This window comes from Myiozetetes cayanensis, unplaced genomic scaffold, assembly GCF_022539395.1.
Source record: "Myiozetetes cayanensis isolate MyiCay16 unplaced genomic scaffold, myiCay2020 scf1, whole genome shotgun sequence".
NCBI classification, from domain to species: domain Eukaryota; kingdom Metazoa; phylum Chordata; class Aves; order Passeriformes; family Tyrannidae; genus Myiozetetes; species Myiozetetes cayanensis.
The window spans coordinates 146,974,440-146,996,449 of NW_026086604.1; the positions used below are offsets into that span (position 1 = coordinate 146,974,440).

The 22,010-nt window shown below is 50.8% G+C and overlaps 1 protein-coding gene across 2 annotated transcripts in view; it reads right to left on the reverse strand.

Moving 5' to 3' along the window:
- The window catches only part of VILL (villin like), a 36,764-nt gene extending 23,488 nt beyond the window's left edge, over positions 1–13,276 (reverse strand). Inside the window, exons 1-2 of one of the 2 annotated variants that reach the window (XM_050320776.1) lie at positions 12,921–13,276; positions 1,109–1,190 (exon numbers count right to left, since the gene is read on the reverse strand). In XM_050320776.1, coding sequence (XP_050176733.1) covers positions 1,109–1,177 — 69 coding nt within the window. In that variant the 5' untranslated portion in view covers positions 1,178–1,190; positions 12,921–13,276. Of the gene's footprint in view, positions 1–1,108; positions 1,191–3,242; positions 3,340–12,920 lie in introns of those variants that run through there. The other variant, XM_050320768.1, reaches the window with a different exon arrangement.
- Between the last annotated feature and the right edge of the window lie 8,734 nt (positions 13,277–22,010).

Consider the following 22,010-nt stretch of genomic DNA (forward strand, 5'->3'; position numbering starts at 1 on the left):
TTTCATCACTTTGTTAGGATAACCACTTTGACACGGGTTCAGAGCAACCAGCAGTGCTGAGGAAAGGCAGAGTTGAGGACACTGATGTGCCCCTCACCCCTCCAGACCCTAATTGCACACTTCCTCTGCCTCAAGTGCATAATTAACCAGCCATGCCTGCCCAGCGCAGGTGCCTGGATGTGCCACCCCCCAGTCCATGCTCAGCTCCTGGGCTGGAACTGGCTCTGTGGTTCCCTGAAATTAGAGACATGCATTCTTCTGGTGTCCTGACTTGTTTCCCAGCATACCAGCTTGACCCTTGTGAACCCACGTGGCTCTAATTACAGATCCTCTGGAAAGAAGCTTAGTGCAGTACTTTGGAGAGAAATGGAAAGGCAAAGGTTGTGATATTTGGAACACTGCTGGGACTTGCTGAGTCCTACTTGGAGATGCGTGTTGGATCCCCTTCCCACTGCTCCCCTGAGTGGATTTGCACCTCAGTCTATACCCACTCTCACTACACGTTAATGGTCCCAGTGTTCTTGGTGAATTGGAACAGAAAAAGGCAGAACTGAGCACAGCCCAGATCCCATCCAAACTCAAACACCTCCACAAGCAGAAAGTGAACTCAGAGGTTGCAGGATTTCTCCTTACAGTGACCCAGAGTAGGGAAGCCAAGAATGAAGTACAAAGAGGCACCAAGGAATGCCTTTGTCACAAAAATATGTGTCTTCCCCGTGGCAGCTGCTGGTATAGACTAAGGTTACCTACGGATAACCCATCTTCTTGGTGAAACAGGAAATTTCTGGTGTGCTAAAGCAGCCTTGCATTGGTTCCCAAAAGAAGTGAGAAAAGCCTCTGGTGCTGGAGGAAGAGTTTCAATCCCACCACATTCCTGTTTCCTTAGTCAATATTATCATCCTCATCTTACAGGGCAGGAAACCAAAACAATAACATGTGGAAAGTTTCACAGGGAGACACTGGGTCTTCTATTTCCCACTGTATCTTATCTGTAAGACCCTCTTTTCCCACACAGATTACTTCAAGAATACCTCTCCCCTGAAACATGAAACACCCCCCTCCCCCAGACATGCAGGAGGACACGTGCCATCACTGCCTCTTGTCGTACCTCTATGCCCCATATCTGCAGTCCCAGCTTTCTCTCGATGGTTGGGAGATTCGTGTCACCGTCTGTCATCCTGCGGCCTGAGCTGGAAGGCAAAGGAAGAAGAAAAACCAAAATAAGTCTATAATTGGATACAGCAGTAGGTGTGCTGGTCAGCTGGGCTCCTCTGACTGTCACTGGGGGTTTAATACAGATCATTCACACCTCGACGTGTCTTTCTCTCTCCCATGACCATCAACAGTTAAGTGGGATGAATCCCAGTTCCCAGGCTATCCATGCTCATGGGGAGCCCAGCAAAGACTGGATAGGATGCTGTTGTTTTGGTGTGGGATTACTTTCCCCCTATTTGAATAGGTGGAAAGGATTCACCACGATTCTGGACCTGACTTCAGTACTGCTTTGTTCCCACCGTGGCATGAGGGATGGAGGAGACAACAGTGGCCCTCCAGGAGACCTCCTGGACCAGTGGCTGGAGGTCGGGTCAGGTACCCTGACCCTGAGGCACTGGGAGCCCAGGGAATGAAGCCTTTCTACTTCAGGATGAGATTCAGGTCTACATGAAGACAGGTATCTCAGGAATCTCAGGGCAGGGCACAGGCCCTCAGCTCCATGAAGGTCAGTGGAGACACAGCCAGCACAGTCAGCAGAGCATATGGAGCGACCCAATCCATGACCAAGATGTCTGTTTTACAGGCAGCTCTGCAGATTCCTAAGCTCTGCTGCCTGTATGGGGAAGAGGTAGGTTTCAGGTTGCCCACACAAGGGTGTCTGGGAACATTTGAGATGGCTTTGGATCCTCTCTCATGGGTGGAGGTCTCCCATCCATCCTCATATCTCCCAGCAGTGAAAAGAAAAGAGGACTACCCTTAGCTGTACTCCCTGTTCCTACTGCTGAGCTTTTGCTCAAGAAACAACTTCTGAACCCAGCTTACTTACACAGCAACCTCCTGAAGCAAATCAAATCCTGCACCAATGTATGTGAAGACATGGAGTTATCTCCTAACAGAGCTGGCAGGTGCCCCCTGAGCAGCTCAGCTCTGCTGCAGCAGCCACAGGACAGGCTGTGTTTGTGGAAGGGCAAGACCCATATCAGCCTTTCCCCTGTGAGTCAATCCTGCTCACAAATCAAGGCCCAGCCTCGAGAGAGCACACGGCTCACTGATCCCTGTGTCCTGCATTCATTTGTCAGTGCCCTTCCTCGATTTGCATTTGCTCACGACAGACCGAATGATTGTGCTGTGTTAAAAACAACAACAACTCGATTGACTGCGTTTTCTCCTCTGTCCTGGGATGAAAAGGCTGCACTGACTGTGGGCCGTGGTCCCTCCTGCTCTCCTCTACTCTGCTGTAGGAAACTCCTCACAAGGAGGAACAGAGCCATCCACGGCTGCCCAGCGTGGCGCAGCCACTGAGCCACGGAGAGATGGAAGGAAGACAAAGGAACCTATTGCACAAAGCCATGGAAGCAGCTTCTTCTGAAGGAGGGAAAGGACAGAGACAGGTGATCCCCTTGCCAGAAGAGGCGTTTTTATTGTTTGTTTTACAAGAGCATGGAGAGATGGGCTGCACTTGGCACCACAAAGTCACAAGAAGTGTTGGCTGTCCCGAAGAGTTTGCACACTAAGTAAGAGTACAGAAATGGCTGTTCTACGTAGGAACATCGATCCACCAGACCTTCCCAGAACATCCAGACCTTCCACAGCCCAGAGCTGCCAGATCCTGGCCCCTTGCACAGGCAGTAGCGAGATGCAGGTATTTCCAGGAGTGTTTTGAGCACAGCCCCAACACCTCTCTGTTAACTGAGCAGGAAGCCACAGTCTGGCAGCACTGGCAGCAGGAGTCAGACGTGCTCACTCCTTCCTGAACACAGACAGATCTGAAGGACTGTGGAAGACTGAATCCATGTGGCCTTGTGTCCCTAGCAGGGGCACATTCAGCAATTTTCATCTCCCTCTCAGGTCCTCCAGATACCTTCCAGTCAAGAAAATAAACAGCAAGGACAAATAAAGACATTTTTCATCCAGGTCCCAGAAAGGTAATCGAGACCCACACAGATTACACGCCAGATCCAGGAAGATATTTCAGTGTCCACAGAGGAGATGAGATATACAGTGTTCTGAATGGCATCCTCACTCACCTGCTGTGGAGTCCAGGGCTATCAGGAACTGGAGCCAGAAACATGATCTCAGTTCAGACCCTTAACCAAAAGACCTCTCTTTTCTTTTAATATTGCATTATAAAGTCCCTATCAAAGAAAAAAACCAAGTGAGTCCTCCTTCCCTCAGCCATCTTTTAAATTTATTTAGGGTTTTTCCTTCCAGCATCAAAACAGGTAGAACCTGAAAACAAAGCCAGTGAAGATGTTTACATTTGAGGGAGAATCCAGGGCAGTTTTTCAGCCACACTGACACCGCTCCCTGTGGAAGGAGCAGGCATCTTGCTTGGGAACAGCGCAGGAAACCGGCAGCTGGCCAGCTGTGAGACACAGCTGGATCCCTGCTTCCCCCAGCACCCCAACCTCTCCTGGAAAAGTTCACCCAGAGGATGCTGAGATTCCTCTGACCACAGGCAGTCGTGCTGGACAAAACCCTCTGGAAAACAGCCAACAGATTCCCAGTCAAACCTGTCTGACTCCAAACGGGGACCTTGGATCGTCCCCACTCCTGGGGCTCCTTTCTCTGTCCTAAATTCGCCCATTAGTGTTGGTCCTCACTTTTCTGGGAAATGCTGTCCCTCCCTTCCTCCTTAGTAATTTAGCTGGGGGAGTGTGAATCACAGTCAAGGTTGGCTGTTTCTTTGGACTTTCCAGCTTCTTCCGGCCGCTGGCCAAGTTAGAAATAATAGGAATATGACTTATATAATTGAGCGGCTCATTTCATTAATGATTTAATGTGGGGTTTTTAATCAGATGATCCCATAATTCAACTCCTGTCCAGACATAAAATCCAGTATTAATGGACTGAAAACTTCCCATCTGTTCTGAAACCAGGAAGGGCAGAAACTTTTCTAATTTAAAAAGAAAAAAAAAAAAAAAAAGAAAAAGAGGGGGATGTTAAGAGGTTTGGAAGGTTCACTGTCTGGGGCAGTTCTTGCCTCAGTCAAACCAGTTCTGCCCAGCACTGGGTGAAACGCAATTTGGCGAGAAGTGTGAGTCAACCACCTCTAGGGCAGGAATTCACGGGGGAAAATAACTGGTTATGGGGATGGACATTTGCTTCCTTGTACACAGACACAGCTTTACCTGTGAAGGGAGGAGAGGCAGGCGTAGTTCACCTCTTTGCCTCTGCATTGGTGACGCTCAGCTGCACCATTTCCACCTCCAGGACCAGCTGTCCCATTGCCACCATTTCCAGGGACTCTCTCCATGGAAAGGGGAGAAGAGTTCACACCATGAAGGTGGGCTGAGAGGTGGCCACTGCTTAGCAAAGGCAACTTCTGGCTTGCAGCTGCTCTGCTGGGTCATCACCCCTTGGTTAAGATGTTATAAATTAAGTTGCAAAGAACAAATGCTGCTGTTGACTGAGGGCAGAGGACCTGGAAACAGAACATCAGTGGCTGGCCTCTTGACTGGATGCTGCTGTCAGGACAACCTGGAACCTCCAGAGCTAAAAGCAAAGCCTTCCCTGTCCCTCACAACTTAGGCAAAAAAATCTGGTGCATGAGTGCAGATGTGTCTCTGTTACACCCACTCCCCTCATGCACTGCCAAAATCACAGCAACACTCCTGGCTTCCTAAACACAGTCCCTATCCCCTCTCCCACCAGCACAGTGTGGGGAAAAGCTTTGCCTTCAGGAAGGACTAGATGACTAATTAAGTGTCAAGGTCACTCCCAAGGCTGGTTAATGATTAATAGTTGGGATGGAAGTGCCAGCAGTCACTGCTTCATTTTGGTCAGCCTGGCCTGTGTTGGGAACCCAGACCCAGCAGGACATTTCTTGAGGCAGACCCCAGCTGTTTGGGTGGGGAGGGAAAACCAGGACTCAGAAAGGGGGACAGGAGAACATTTCAAGCTCCCTTAGCAGGTCCTGAATCCAGGCTGGTTTGGCTTGTCTGGGTTTTGGCGGCACACTTACGGGGCTGCAGTCACGGCAATAAAAAACCCCAGCGAAATGACTAATGCTCTGTAACAGCTTTGGGGAAAATAGGAAGCAGCTGTGGCTCCAGCCCTTCCAGGTTGAAAGGCCTAATTATTGGGAATACTTGGACTGGCATCAGATGAGGTAAACCAGGGCTGCTGAATTGCTTTCATTGTCTCCATTACAGTTGGGCATCTGTGCCCAAGTAGGTGCCATGTTTTGTTTGCAGAGCAGACAGAGGTTAACTCTTGTTTTGCCCAGAGGAATGAAATTCAGTGTTGAATTACCTTGTGTGGCCCACCAGCTACAGCCTGGGAACAGTGACTGTCTCTAGCAAGTGACTGTCCAGAGTACAGCACTCAACCTGTGCAAGTTGTCCTTTATTCTTCTGTTGCAAGAGGAGAAAAAGCAGCTTGTACCTCACATGGAAATGACAGGTAGGGAGATCCAGCAATGAGGGTTGTCTCCTGCCTCATGCTGTCACACACCCAGAGCCATAATACCCTCCTCCAACCCACGCTGGATGTTTTGGAATGTGGTGGTAAGGCAGGGAATGGGATATGTGTTGTGGGGGTGGCAAAAGAGGAAAAAGCCCAGTCAGCTCCTCCTCCTCCTCCAAGTCCAGTGAGGTCCAGGTTCAGGAGCTCAGTGGGGCTGACATGCCAAGGAGAAAGCTCTGCACAGACATGCCTGGCTGACCACAGAGAGCACTTCAGCCTTGCTGGAAAGAGCTGTTGCCTGGCAGCTAAACTTACGTAAAACAGGCCGTGAAATAAAGATGCTATTTCTGATCATGGTGGGCAATTAAATATTGGAACAGCTTATTAGGGAAGCTGGAAGGCTTGTCTTCACTGAATGTCTTTGAAATGAGATGGCTAAACGGCCAGGATGTGCTCCCTGGGCTCAGCTCCTCAGGGTCTGTGACCACGAGCCCCTGCTCATATGCTGCACCTCCAGCAAGATGCTCCCTCCCATCAGTTTGGCGTTAAGGCAATAACGTGGATTGGCCCTCATGCTTCAGCCACTTCCACTGGTCAGAAAAGATCCCCCACCCACGCTACCAAATCATCTGGGTGGATCACTGAAGGGCTTTCTTAGATTTCTCTGAAGTAGCACTGGATTAAAACTCGAGATGCGGTATTGGATGGGATGAACTGAGAACTGTGATCACCTTCTCAGGGTCAGTGGAGCTAAGAAGGAACCTCACTGGGTGCTGGTGGGCAGGTTTTCCCTTTTTCCATGAATGGCTGCCAGGGATCACCACACCACATCTCACCCAAGCAGCTACCTGACATCACAGGTGACTGGTGTTTTCTGTTCTTCACTCATGGGGCAAGGGCTGAGGACTGAGATGATAAAGCTGGTTTAGGATTAATAAGAGTGAAGAATTAAGAGCCTGGGATGAAAAGAAGCACTGAGAGGATTTTATGTTAATGATGGGCTCTCAAACTGTAAGTGCTCAACAGGCCAAGAGAGGTTTGAATTCCCTATTCAGTCAATTCAAAGGATGCAGAAACCCGGATTCACCTAGCCAAGTAATTTCTCAGGTTCTGAGAGAGCAATAACCATTCTCCCCTGCCTGACAAAAACTGACCAGCGCTCCCTGGACCCAGCTGCTGTCTCTTGAATCCTGGAAATTTACCCCATCTCCAACTACCATCCCAGGCATTACCAAGAAGAAGAATTTCAGCTTAGTGTGTCTTCTTATAGCCTGTGCCTTCACCTCCTGTCCTTTTCTGGCACCTCTGACTTAGTAGCTGATACTTAGTCATTCCCAGAAAGCCATTCTCACAGCCTGGGGCTGTGAGCTTTATACTAATCCTCCAATCCTTCCATTGATCCTTGCATAAAGGCAAAGAACACAAGGAAATACCAGGTTACTGGGAAATACCCCCTTTCCCAGTTGCAACAGCCCTCAGCCTGTATCTCATCTGCCTCTTCAGACTCCTCAGAGGACATTTGATTTAGAAGGGAAGGCATCTCATGATTTATCTCCTCTGACTCTGAGTAGTCCCTGCAGCTGCATTTCCACCTGCCATAAATTCTAGTTCAACACCTCTCTCCATTCAGGAAAACTTGCTCATCTCTACACACCTCTCTTTATGATCCCCCTTGTCCCCCTCTGTTTATCTCACTGCTGGTAGCATTCCAGCAGCCTGGTCTTCAAGCAGACGGTCTTGGGAAACTGATTTGTAGGAGCAGATTTCTTTCTTTTTTTTTTTTCCCAAACTGCTGCCATTTCTGAGTCCTCCCTCTAAAGTTTTAACAACCCACTACTTTTCCTGGGAACGGTGGAGCCGCATTGTCCCAGGAAACTTCTCACAATGTAAGAACAATGTCCTGACAATTAAATCAGGGAGCCAGCCACAGCTCCCAAGTCACGTGGTCTGAGTTTCCACATTCATCACTCTGGATGCAGAGCCCAGCGCTCAGCAGTGCCTGGCCCTGGAAAAGGGAGAGCAAATTGGCTGAAGGTGGGGGCTGGCAGTCCTCTGTGTCCCATGGAGAAGGTCGAGGCACCCATGACTGTTTTCCCGGGAAATCCTCCTTCCCCAGGATGTCTTTGAAAGCTCTCCCAGGCAGGCAGCATCTCTGCAGGGCGAGGGCAGCCCTGACAGACTCAAAGCTCTCAGAAGCAGCAGCAGAGGCTGAGCTGCAGTAACTTCTCCCCGAGATCAGTCCCCGTGACCGATAACAAACTCTCTCAGTACAAACCCACCTCTCTCTGAAGATCCGTGAGAAAAAAACAGAGGCACAAGAAGCTGTAAAAAGCCCTCTGCACACAAGCATTGTCCTGGTGTGGTGCCAGCTGCCCTTCTGTCAAATAATAAACTCCAGCCTGGTGTACAACCACTTCAGAGGTATCCATTGCGCCTCCAGCTCCTCTCCATGAGGTTTTCAAGTCAGTAAGAGCACGGAGCCATCCCAAGGGAAAGGTGAGCAAGTAGCTTGGCCAATTCATTAGGAACAAATCTCTCCTTTCTTTCAGTTCTTTCTCCCCTGCTGAAAGGGAGAGATTCCTGGCTCGGCACCAGCGCTGCATCCCAAGGCAGGGCTTCGTGCCACGGGGAGGGCAGGAGATGCACGCAGAAGGAAAACAAAGCTGAAGCCATTTTAATTCCTCTTCCTGGCTTCCAGGGAAGTGGTTCAGGTTCTCTCTAACTAACTTCTAATTACTCACCACTTCCAAGAAAAATAGTTATGATCCCCTCCCACATCAGCATTTTAAGGGAGCATTGTTTAACCTCATGGCTGCAGGTAAGGAAAACCAGAGCTGAGACATCAGGGAGGAGAGAACGTGTGTTTGTTCACACCGTGCAAGGCCTTCCTGAGCCCTGGGGAGCACCTGCACTTCAACTGAGACAAATACCTTAAATAAAACCTCAGTTGAACCCAAGCACCGGTGCCCACCTGGCCCATCCTTCTCAAAACCCAAGTCTCAGAGTTACAATATTTGCTGCTGCACGTAGGAGTTTGCTATTTACTGCAAGAACTCACACAGGTATATATGTGCACACGTGTATGAGTGCAAGATGAAGAGCAGATTTTCCCTGGTGCACAGTTTAATGAGTGCAGATGAATAAGCCCTTGCTCTCAGGACCTTTGTTTGATGGTGATGGAGCAGGGGTGCTGCTCTGGCTCCCCTCAGACCAGCCAGAGAACTAGCACCCAGAATATTGGCTTGAAAGCAGCAAGATTAATATTAACTACCAAAAGGAAGGGTCTGGTTCACTTTTGTTCCAGTTCAGACCTGCAAGTGTGACATCAAACTTGGGAACAGAAACCCAAGACTTCTGGACAAAACCAAAACCAAACAGATTTCCATTTTAGACTGCGAATGAAATGACCTGGACCTAAACATGGTGCTCCACAGGCAACTCTGCATTTCCACTGCTGGCTCGGTGAGATGAAAAGGAATTTTTTAGGGGGAAGGTTTGTTTCCTGAGCTGCAAAGGAACACTCACCCTTTGTGTATGTTGTCTGACACACCTCTGACGAAAGACACCTGACTGGTGTCAAAACAAGTGGGGACCAACCAACTCAACCCAAGCTTCCGCTGGGACGGGGTGCTGAGCCACGATATGAGCTGCCTTATATGAGCTTTAAGGTCATGGGAACAGAGCCAGCCCTTCACAGGATCTCCTCTCAATGGAACACGAGCACCACGTGCCTTTCTGGTAGCAGTCACCCATAGTGGTGATATCCTCTAGGCCTGTGTTCAGCACCACGCACATGGTGTGTTAATCACTGTTTCATCCAGCCCTTCCAATCCTGTGAGGTCACCCTTGGTCCTCCTGTGATTTTGGGAGTGCCACTCAGCCTACACCTGCCTCTCCTCTCTCTAAGTGACTGCTCCTTGAGGAGCACCCTCCTTCCCAAGATGGCTTTCAGTGCTTCTTGTCTGTTGTGGTAGGAAAAGGATGCAGGGAAACAATGGGGCAAGTGGAGATGGGGTGGATGACTGGGAATGATGGGAAGAGGCACATGGGGCAGTAAGGAGGTGCAACTTTGCCCCTGTGGTATCATGTGCTGTGTGATGGGTGGTGTTGGTACATCACCAGTTTGTGAGCTAAACCCTGTGCTGCCCAGCTCTGGGGCTCCTGCAGCAAAGTCCCAGCCCATGGAGATCCGACAGTCATAGAATCATAAAATATCCTGAGTTTGAAAGACCCTCAAGGATCATTGAGTCTCACTCCCAAGATGTGCACCTGCCACTTGACTGGCATAAAAAGTGAAACCAAGTCCACCCACGGCCACAGCACGTGGGCATGGGAAGGGTGTGCAGTGCCCTCTGGGCAGAAATGACAGACAGCACGAGGAAATGAAAGCAGAGAGAGCAGCACATCACCTGCACAGAGCCAAATGAATAAAACATCCCTGGAAATACTGCAAACAGCCTCAGAAAGAGGCGTTCACCCAGGGCTGACTCCTGCACCTGGAGCTGCCAACGGGAGTTGTGTCTGAGCACCGGGAAGGGAACCAGGCATCTGCAACACTGGGATGGGGTGGGATCAGCTCATGTCCAGACAGCTATTCCATAGCAACAAAGTGCAGTAATTCAGGCTCTATCCACTCCCAAAGGGAAGGTGGGTATCTAGGTAGTCTCTGTAAAAATAGAACATGTTTTCTAGCGCTGCCCGTTTCTTACCCTGTTCAGCTGTTTCTTCTGCAAGAGCAGTTTTAAATAAAGGGCCAGACACAAACCTGTTCTTTCATGCCAGGGCATGGCAAGGGGACATTTTTAGGTAGAAGAGGTCGACTGCTCTGAATAGCTCATGCCACAGGAACTGCCCAGGATGGAGCTCAACCATGCAATTTAGCACCCCCCACGCCTCACGACTTTGACGTGGATATAAGGTAATAACAAGTTCCACTGTTACTCTACCCAGCACTGCCTCAGATAAGCCTGAATAGGCTCAGATAAAGATGGATAACAAATGGCAGGGTTTCTGTTTCAAGCAGAGGCCCTTGGAAATCAAGGCAGCTGAATCAAATGCACATCGCCCAATGCTGGAAATTAACATTACATCACGCAGAACTTTTCAGGCTGAAGGATACCAGAGACTTAGCAACAATATTCACCCCTTTTTGCATTCCTTTTACACCCAGAATGGGTTGAAACACAGTAGAATTGTATAATCATCCAGGATAAACCACAATTAGGCCCATTTCCAGGGTTGTATTACATGGAGAGAGAGCTCATGAAAAGAGAGGCTTTAATGAGTTGTGGGAGAGTCTATCCCCTTGCGACTGAATCATCACTTTCTCTGAAGCTGAAGAATATACATGAATAAACAAAGAGCTGGAGCTGAGATATTCTGGGTGTGGTGTGTCCACACTGGAGTCCTTCCTTGTGCAGGTGGACTTTTCATACATGGAAAGCCCAATCTGTGGGTTTGCCATTCCAGAGCAAATTTCAGAAGGCTGCAAAAGAGCCCAATCCCTGTGATAGAGGAGGGACCTTGAGGAAGATCAGTGGTGGCACGTGCATTCCCAAGGACGGCAAAAATGCAGCTGGGGCAGGAGGCACCAAGTTGGCACCAAGGCTTTGGTTGTGCCCTGAGCTCCCTTCACTGCACAGGGCATTTCAGGGCTCTGCTTCCAAGTGGGCCACCTTGTATTTAGCTGTAATAATTAAAATTGAGGGAAGGCCAGTGGGATGTTCCCAGCACAGAGCAGAGCCCCAGCTCAGAGCTGAGCCCCAGCATCTTCCAAGCATGGGACAGGTGTCTGAGCCTGTCTCCTCCTCAGCTGGGGATGGAACGAGCACAGCATGGGTGGTTCTGGAGGACCAGGCTGCAGGACAGATCCAGCCTGAGGTCACAGAGCCCATGGGGCATCTCTTCCATGTCACATGTCCCACACCTCCCTGGGAGGGGGGCACAGCAGCAAAGGTAACAACTTCCATGCTCAAAGTCCAGGAAAACAGCTCCATGGAAAAGGCCAGGAGGCACCATGAACATCTTCAGCATCCCTTCGGCCATGAAAGAGCAGGGATTTACTGACTCAACCCAACGAGGAGCCCCAAGATACAGGAGAGGGCAGGAGACCAGCGTGGCACCGCTTGCAGACACGGCACAAAACCTTTGCTCCCAGCCGGGAGACCTTGGCAACTGCTGCCACAACGTCCTGCCTGGGAAATAACATCATGAGACCCGTGTGCTTGCTGGTGGAAAGGGAGCTGGAGGAGGATAAAGGCATCCTGTTTGTGCAGGGAGGAGGAGGAGGAGGAGGGGAGGCTCACCTGGCTGTGCCAGGAGGAAGGGGAAGGAGGGCGCTTGGGGCTGTTCTGATCTGCACCGCTCCGGCTCCTGCCTGTCCTCCCATTGCCTCCCACCTGGCACCTCGGGGGAACGGTGAAACCCCGCGGAAGAGGAAGGCCAATGCCCTGTGAGTGTCTAATCTCTGCTCTGCAGGCTCTAATCGGCCCGTTTAGCTGCGGTGTGTAAAGAGCACCTGGATGATTCACCCTCTTAAGTGCTGCTCTGGCGGGGCCAGTTTGTTTCAGCTGCTCTAACACTTGTTTACATCTGTGCTAGGGCAGCCTCGAATGAGCGTGAACCTCCCACGGATGCTAATTCATATCAGCTCTCCTTTGTGTTAAATATTTATGTTCCTAATAGGCACGCCTAAGAAAAATACTGGCAAGTAAAGCCTGCAGCTCAACTCCACTACGACTCAATTTTGCCTCAGTGCAACTTGCATCTCAAACCAGCAGGACGAGAAAACACTCTATTCACAGAGCAAAGCAGCCCAGCAGCTCAGCCATTAGCAATCTATTGATTAGATGACAATAAAACCAATGCAAAGACTTTCTCTCTCTTGCCTGGACCCAAAATTGTGTCAGAAAGGCAGACAAGCGTCCAGCAAATCCCCGCGGCAGCAAAGCATAAAACAATCGAGGCCCAAAACAACGCCGTTAATTGGTCGTTGCACGAAATCAGAGCTGGTCTGTGCAGAGAGCTAAACGAAAAGCATGTGTCCTCAGAGCTGATATGGAGCCTGGACGGGTTCCTGGCAAGCTGCTTGTTCCAACCCCGAAGGATGTAAATCAGCGTGGGCTCATTTCAGGAGAGACATCCCGGCTTACACCAGGGGAGAAATTTTTTAAAAATATGAAATGTATTACTTCTTTTTTTTTTTTTTTTCTCCTTTGCTTCCTACCGTCCCACTGAACAAAAGTCATTAAAGAGTTCTGGCCATTAATAAACTAACAGGGCGCTGGGAGGCTGCTTACCTTGCTGGAAAGTGCACAGTGTCCTCGGAGGTCTCCCTTCTCCACCAGCCCCAGCGCCTTCTCTCCTCTTTGCCTACTTCCAAGGCACTTTTTGTTCGCTGTTCTGCTACCTTGTCAGCTCGGGAACAGCAGTGTTCGGTAATTCAATCCTCTACTTAACCGCAGAGACACTCCTACTCGGAGATCACACCCATTCCCAGGCTCACGGGGGGACAAAGAGGGAGCCGGTACGGGAGAGTTTCAACCAACTCTCTTGTTTGCATCAAATATCCACCAGCTCTGAATTCACAGGGCAATAATGATTAAGTGCTGCTTTCATTAAAAACCTGTTTTGTCCAGATTTAAAAGGACACAGGAGGAATTCCCCCCCCGCCCTTCCCTCGTTATCTCCGTCTCTGCTGGACAAAGCAAGGTGCGGTGCTGCTCAGCGCCACGGTAACTCTCGGGACTCAGAGTTCCAGCTCCAGCCTCTGGCTCCCACTGTCCCGAGTTTTGGCAAAGCTGTTCCGAGAGGGAAAGTGCTCAGGGAAAGCTCCTGCTCCTCTGCTCCCTGCAAGGCCGAGCTGGCTCTCCCTGTGCTTGCAATCTGGAGCCCTGGGTGCATTCAGGGGCTTGAGTGCCGTCAAGATTAGTGACTGAAATGGGGAGGTAACAGAGCATTGGAGTGTTTAACCGGGCTGCCCTCCCGGGAGAAAAGTAATGATAAACCAGACAGCCCCAGCAGCGTTTGCCAGAGCCACCTTTGGCAGTAGGAAGCTGTGTCTGTGGATCCTTGTAGCTCATGGCTGAGAAAAAATTACCTGTGAAGGATGGCTGTAATATGCAGCCACTGGAAGCTGCCCTGATACCACTGGCCGTGGATGACCTGGAGATAAACCATGTCCTGTCTTTCCCTGCTGTTCCTGCCTGGCATATCCATGGTGCTGCTCGCTGCTGATGGAGAGGGGAGGAGGCACCACTTGGTACCCTGATGGTCACCAGCCATCAGCTCTGCCTTTGGGGGGCCCAGGACTGTGTCCAGCTGGGTTTTGAATGTCTTTGAGGATGGAGAATACATGCCCTCTCAGGATTGGGAACCGTCCAAGTCCTTCCTTTACCGCACGTCAAGATTCTCCTGCCATTTCCTTAATTTTCTAGATTAACCCACACAATCTGAAAATAAATATGAATCACCTCACCAGCTAAACCAGGTGTCTGAATAGGTTTAAACCACAGTTTCCACAGACCTCGTGCACTGACCACTCCTATACCCGAGGGACCTGTGGTGGGAAGAGAGCCCAAAATACCAGTGACATTAGCTACAGACCGGTGTGCCACCAACCACAGGGCGGGGGCTGGACCTGCTTACTCAGCCTGGGTGTGCCCATATCTGAGAGGAACACTGCAGAGATCTTAGCTTCATGGTTAAAGATGCAAAACTGCCTCTCAGCAAGTGATTTCTCCTGGTAATGTCTGCAGGCTACAGCTCATAAAACCCATAACGGCCTTCACCTTTCATTTTTCATTCTTTTCATTCTTTGCCTGAGTGTCTTCCTCCAGTCCACAAGGGATGGGGACCTGCAACAGGGTCTGCTTTTATCTTTGGAGTCCACCCCAAGCCCACTGCTGGCCCAGTGATGAGGGTCACACACCAACAGCTCTGGTGGGAGGCGCTGGAAGATGGAGTGAGGATATCTCCAAGGATGAGCACCAAGCTCCACTGTGCTCTGGTTCTTTTTTTGCCACCTGAACTCATTATCCCCAGCACCAAGGGTTGAGTTAATAACTGTTGTGTGTCTGGGTCCTTTTTGGTGCTGATATATGCCGTTGTAGAGCAACCCATCAATCCATGGTGGTGCCTACACGAGTTTGAGCTCTGGGGTGAAGCCTGCCATTCCTTTACCCACAGCTTGGGTGCTGCACTTCAGGCTCATGCAGAGGTGATGCTTGGGGTGCCTGTCCCCACTCCTTTCCATCATCACAGTGAAAAAGTAGTAAATAAATCCTGGTGAGTTTTTAAGGAGACCAAAACTGCAGATATATATATATATATATATATAAAGGCAGTTTAGAACAGTCCATGCCAGGGGAAAAGATGTTTGTCATAAAACATGGGCTCATTTGGTGCTGAGCTGTAGGCACTTTTGCTTCCTGCTAATTCTGGTCATGCCATGAGGTTATGGAGCAGAAAACATTATTTCCAAGCAGTTTAACTCAGTACTGGTGGAAAACAGAACAGCCTGACTTTCATAACTGAAACATGATCTGAGGTGTTCCTGTCCAGCTGTTCTTCCCATGTGCACAACTTGATGCTCTCGTATCCTGGACCTAAGCTTTGACCTGGTACTCCCAGAGCTCAAAGGCCTTGTGGTTTAATATTTTTTCCATGCACACAGATGTCAGATGAGGCTGTCTTCAGTGTCCCAGTGCGAGCCCAAGACACTGAAGACATTGTCACAGGTTAACACTGGGGTAAACCAGAAGCTGCTGGGAGGAAGAGCCCAGAAGTGCAAACTCAAGGTTTGGCAGCGTGAGGGCCCACATCTGCCTCAGCCCTGACCATCCCACGTGCCTGTGGACAAGGTTAACATTGTGCATGGGGAAACGGGCTCTGCCAAGGATGTATTTGCAAAATGACACGTTGCAAAGGTATTTCCACCCCGCTTTTGGGCATGGAGCTCTGGGAGGAAGAGGGAAGGGCCAAACCCTGCAGATGAGATAACACAGCAGGGGCCTCATGCTTTGGAAAAGCAAGGACAGGAGGCAAAAAAACCCCACAAGGTGCTTGAGCAGCCAGTGAAAAGACCCTTTGCTACTTAGATGAGGTTAAATGTCCTGACCTGTAATAGCCAAAGCATTGCATGAATTTCTGAGGAGTTTTCAGGAGGGCTTTCCTTGACCCACAGCCAAAGCATGTGACATTTTACTGCCCATCCCTCACGCAGCCTCACTCAGGCCCTTCTCTGCCCTACAAAATCATGATGTCCAGATGAGAATCTGCATAGTGCCTCTCACAGATCTACCTACTGAGAGGAGGACTGGGTTATAGCTTAGTGCTGTGCACCTGGGTGTGGGGAAAAGGATGAGAAAGCAACACAAAAGCGTGTATGTTGTCTGCAAGATCATCTCTCAGGGAAGACCTCCTTGTTCTCTCCAACTGCCTGAAAGGAGGTTGTAGCCAGGTGGGGGTCGGTCTCTTCTCCCAGGTATCAAGTGATAAAATGAGAGGAAACGGCCTCAGGTTGTGCCAGGGAAAAGTTTCTTAACCAAAGGGTTGTCAGGCATTGGAACAGGCTGCCCAGGGAAGCGCTAGAGTCACCATCCCTGGAGGGATTTAAAAGACACGTAGGTGGGGCATTTAGGGACGTGGTTTAGTGGTGATCAGCTGGACCTGATCTTACAGGGTTTTTTCACAGCCTAAATGACTCTGTGATTCTATTCTACGATGTGAGGACCTCACTTGTTCTAACTTACACCGTGACGAAGCAAAGGACCCCTCCAGAAGTACATCTTGGGCAGCCACAGCACCTAACCCGTGAGCAAGGCAGGGATGACCAGCAGCTACAAGGGATGCACCACCAGCCTCAGGATTCTGTCCCAGCTGCCTGCAAGGGGTGGTTTGATGCAGGAAAGCGAACACAGCTTTGCTCTTTGGCCTGGCGGGCTCAGTCTGGGGGAGGTGGGGACTTCGCGTGGAAATGGTTTCGTAGGGCAGAGCTCTGTGGGCACCAGCGGACCAGGCAGCACAGAGCTGCCCCTGACAAGTAACAGAGTGCTGGTTAATGGTTAACAGCAGCAAATGGAAATGTCTTGGGACAGGAGAAGGTGCCTGGGCATTCAGATGAGGAACACTGCTGTGTCACGGTGCCGCAGGGCACGGCTGTGCTCCGTCAGAGGCACAGTCTTGAGCCATAAGGAGTCACTGCATCCTCCTCTGGTCAGCTCGTGCCACTCAGTGGCTCTCAGCACACAGAGAGCCCTCCATCCTTCCAACAAGCACTTCCAAGCACAGCTCTGGGGCATCACTGCATGTGGAGTCCTGGGAACGGTGGATCCTGCAGAGGCCAGGGCAGGACAGGCCCCAATTCTGAAGAAAGGAGTGGCCTTGGCAAGCCAAGGACACAAAGGATAAACACTGATTTTGGACAGGAATAGCTTTGGTGAGAGCTCTAGAGAGCTCTTCCTACCTGTTGGTACCTTCCCAGAGCCAACAGCTCACAGCAGGACAAGGCAGGAGCACTCTGTCCAGCACAGGGGCTGATCAAACCTGTAGCTGTTGCTCCAATTTATTGCTTCTCAGTGTTAGTGCAATCCCCATTTTATCCAGCTATTCTAGGTTGTGCTTTGGGAATATGGGGATCATGTTTCATCAGGCTTATGGGGAAGAGCAACCCCTTGCAAAAGAGAAGGAGGGAGGCCCAGAAATGATGATACCTTTCAGCACAACAGCAGGAGATACCAGGGCTTCTGGTCAGTCTCAAACTCCTCTCCTATGTCCTAAAGCATCTATAACCCATCTCTAATGGTGGGAGGCACAAGTCTAAGCCCCTGCTAGCCAGGAGAAATACCTCAGTGAATGTAACTACACTGGTACAATGATGGGACATAACAACACTGATGGAAACAGCTGTACCATGCCAGACCTCCCTTGGTCTGCCTGTGCGAGCTCTGGCTGCTCCTGGTGGTTTTGCAGAGGGATGTGCAGCAACGTGTTCTCCAAAATTAGATTTGGGAGAATTACATCCTTCCAGCCCTCAGGGAAGGGAGTTATTCCAGGACTTCTGCAGGTGAAAAACTCCTGTCTTGGAGTAAAAAGAGCTGCTGTCCTCTCTCAGGAGGTTAATCTGCACCTCACTGGGCACAGGTCAGTGGAGAGGTGAGGGGAGGTGACATTCCCCGGGGGTGGCTGCCCGTGCCTGTGTGTGCTGTGGGTGTGGGTTCCTCTGCACCTCTCCCCGTTTGTTCTCGCCCGCCAGTGCCAGGAATTAGCAGGTGCACTGAGAAAACAGGACAGCCGAGGTGGGACCGTGACGTGGCTCGGGCAAACAGCCGCCCTGGCAGCCTTCCAGCCAGAGGAGGAATGTGGCACGGGGGCCCCAGTGCTGATCTGGATGTATCCAGACTGTTGTTTCGTCCGGGGAAACTTCCAGAAGGACCAGAGTCCCCCAGACCCATCACCCCCAGATCGCTGTTAAACCCTGCTCCTAATGCTGCTGCCAGAGTTTGGGCACCTGGGCACCTGGGATGTTCTTCAGGCTGACTTTTTCAGGATGAAAAGCTTAGATCTGCTACTACTTCAGAAAGTTATCCTGCTTCTCCAGAACGCCAAGGGAAGCACTTGGTGGCCATGCAGACTCAGCTGGAGCTGATCCTTTAGGTAAAGAGATGGGGAGTCCAACGGGGTGGGGTGGCTTCTCAGAGTAACCCTGGGCAGGAAAACGAAATGATGGTTTTCCTGTCCCTGAGTGTTTTTACATAAACCACAAACAGCTGAGCTAAAGGATCTGGCCTGTCAGCTGCTGATTCCTGCTGTCAGACTACAATCTTCCAGAGATCTTAAATCCTGATTCAGTACTTAACCCCCGGTAAGGCATCGTGGGAGCCTTGCACTGAGGTGTTTACCTGCCTGTTTTAAGATGATAGCAGGGATCACTGGTTGCTGTTACAGGGATGACACCAGGGAGGCAGCACAGGATGCACACAGAGGTTTCCCGATGAGGATCACTGCAGGAACTGGGTAATAAAGGCAAGAACAAACCCAGATCACCCAAACAAGAGCCTGGCAACTTGGTAATGGCGACCAACCTCCTCCTCAGCATCCTGTTGCCACACTGTCCTCAGTCCTCAAGGTTGGAAAAGACCTCTCAGTTCGTGGAGTCCAACCATTAACCCAGTACTGCCAAGTCCACCACCAAACCATGTCCCCAAGGGCTGTGTCTTCATCATTTTTGAACACTTCCAGGAATAGTGATTCCACCACTTCCCTGGGCAGCCTGTTTCAATGCCTAACAGCCTTTTAAGCCATGGTATGGGTCAGGCATTTCCCCTAGGTAAAACAACATGTACACCTTGAAGGGGAAGACAACGAGGAGAAGAATTAAAGAAGCAGGGAGGATCAGTGAAAGCAAACATCCTCACAATGTTCTGCAAATCGCTGCACAGATAGTTTAAAAGAGTTTCACAAAACCTCAGGGGCTCCCTCGCAGCCCTAATGAAAACCTTGTGAAACGCAGCAAATTCCAGCGAGCTTTGGTCAGGGTCATCAGGCAGAGCCTCTGCCATTTCCAGCATCAGCTGAACCCAGCAGAAAGGAGACATTTCAGAGGCAGGGGAGGCTCAGCGCTGGTTAATGGGTGTGTGAGCCTGGCAAAGGTCATCCTGGGGGGTGGCAGAGCAGGAACTCACTTGTGCCAGTGGCAGTGACACTCCCTGAGGTCCAGGTTCCTCGGGACTGCCCTTTCACAGTGGAATCACACCGTGAACAAGCGAGATGGGGGATTAACACCTTGTTCTCACGTGGGAGCTGAGGCAAACAGAGGCTGTTTATGCCTTTTGGACAGGATTAAGTGGGATGATGTCCGTGCAGGAACCAGAAAGTTGACTCAGGTCCCCCACAGCTCATCCCCACCCTGCAGATGTGGCCTGGGTTTCCCTCCTGTGGGGTACAAGGCTGGTCCTTTTTACTGAGTGAAGCCAGCTGGTCCCATGGTTTTCCTGTGGGTCGGGATCACTGAGGCAGCTGCAGAGCGTGCTGGCTTTGCTGCTGAAGGTGGCTGGAGCTCTCACTGTTTGTTTCTGGTTTTAGCACTCAGCCAGACCAGTACTTTTCACAACTAGGGCTTGTTGGTTGCTCACATTGCTGACCATACCCGAGTGCCCACAAAGTAACTCCACCCTCCCTTGCAAACTTGGTTTTTAACCCACCTCATTTCAGTGAGCAGGCTGCAGGTGTGACTACAGAAGGTCAGGGATGGGATGGGGGATGAAGTCCTGAAGCCCTGCCCCTGCCTGCACACACCAGCCTCACCCATGACATTATCAGAGTCAGAGCAGCTGCCAGCCTGTGGTACCCAGACATGGAGAGCGTAGGAGACATCCTTATACTGTGCCAGGTGGGAAATATGCCCTGGGAAGGGATCTGGATTTTCCTCAGGGACTTTTAAGTTCGTTCCCCAAGTCTTTCCCCAAAATAGAGCAAAGATTTCCCCAGGACAGGTAGTTTGGTTGTTGGGCTGAGTTCACCACCTCCTGTTGTTCACCTCTGCTAAACAGAGCTCATGAATTTCAACTCTGAGGAGGTGTAGGGGTGAGGGGACAAATCCTGCGAGCTGCTGAGCCTGGGAAACTGCAGGCAGGGCTGAGATTATGCCTGTGTGACCAGGGGCACAGCAGGTAGCCCTCGCTGGGGGTGGCCAGGCAAGAGCTATTGTCTGCAGGAATGCAGCCCTGCCTGTGCCAACCAGGAAGGAGCAAGAAAAATCAACCACCCTAAAGTCTGGGAAACTGTCACCCTCCTGCATGTGGCCCCTCCCTGCTTTCTGCAGTCCCCAAAGGGAGCAGAGGACTGTCTGTGCCTGACATGCTTCCTTGGTCCATTACCCCCCCTCCATCAGATGTTGGTCACATCACGCTGCTGGAAGGAGCTCCAGTACCACTGATACTCATCACAGCTGAGGAACAAGGACCAGGCCCTTCACTGGGTGCTGCACACACCTCCCTGTGTGGCTCAAGGACTCTTGCACACCCTCTCCACCTCCTTCTTGCAGACCAGGTCACAAGCAGGAGACCACGTGCTGGGTGGGCTGCAGAGGGCTGGGATTAACTGGGACCCACTTCTCAAAAATGGAAGACAGAATCATAGAATAGTTAAGGCTGGAAAAGACTTCCAAGGTCAACAAGTCCAGCTGTTAACCCAGCAGTGCCACGCTCACCACCAAACCATACCCCCAGGATGAAAGGCAATTTGAGGGAAACAACTGGATTTGTATTATTACAGCTCTAAAACGACTGAAGAATTCAAGCAGCCGTTTTTTTAGAGTTGCCTTACCAAAAATGATCTCCAGAGAGTCAAAGCCAGGGCTGAAATCCCTGGCTCCTTTGTCCCCTGTGGTACCTGCTGGGCCACACGTCCCTCTGTGCTGCCTGTGGAGCTAAAAATCTGGCTACAAGCCTTGGGTGCCAGCAAGGAATGGTGTCCCCCAGCCACCACCAATCTGTGCATGAGAGGCTGGTCAGGAACAGAGGTGCTGCCTGAAACCTTTTAATTACCAGGTAAACCCTTGCCACGAGGCTGATATAGCCAAATCTTCCTTTTTGGGGGCAGTCCCTGCAAACACTGGCACCACAGGCTGTTAATGGGTCGGAGCAGTGGCACCAGTGAGGAGCTCAGGTGAGCCAGGAGCCTTTTCCCAGGCAGTTCTGGTTACCCTGATTGAACAGCAAACAAGAAAACCACGTTACTTCCATGTGGGATGGGACTCTAATACAAGAGAGAGGTTGTGCTTGGGCCACCCCTGTGCAGGAACTGGACAGTTTCTTGTTTCTCCTTCCTGTTTTTCCTGGCTTTTCTGAACAGCAGCACTCACAGCTTGTCCTGCAAAGGGCAGAGTTATTTTACCTGCTTTTGGCATGAAGGGAAAGCATCAGCAGTCACAGAACTGCCTCCCTTACACCCAGGGCTTGGCTGATTTGGATTAAACACATTATCCAGCGGAGCGAGTGGACACCAGCTCGATCCACAGGCATCCACACAACACAACAGGCGATCTCACTGCTCACCAGAACTGCCTGGGGACAGGTGGTGGGGGTGACAGTGACATCACTGCGCACGTGGTGGCATCAGTGTGCACTCACACGTGGGCTCTCCCACATCTCTGCACGGGCTCTGCCTCGCCTGGAGACAGGAGCATCACTCCCTTTGCAAACAGGGAGGAGGAGGGAGGAGGAGGAGGAGGGTGAGACTGAGGCTCACCAGCCTGGGGAGGAGGAAAGGGCAGGGCACTCACACCTGAGCAGGAAGCGAGTCCCGGCTCTCGAGGCAGATCTGCTGCACCCACTTTTGGATTTAGGATGTTTTCTCTCCTCCGGATGAGACCGGGAGATCAGAGTGAG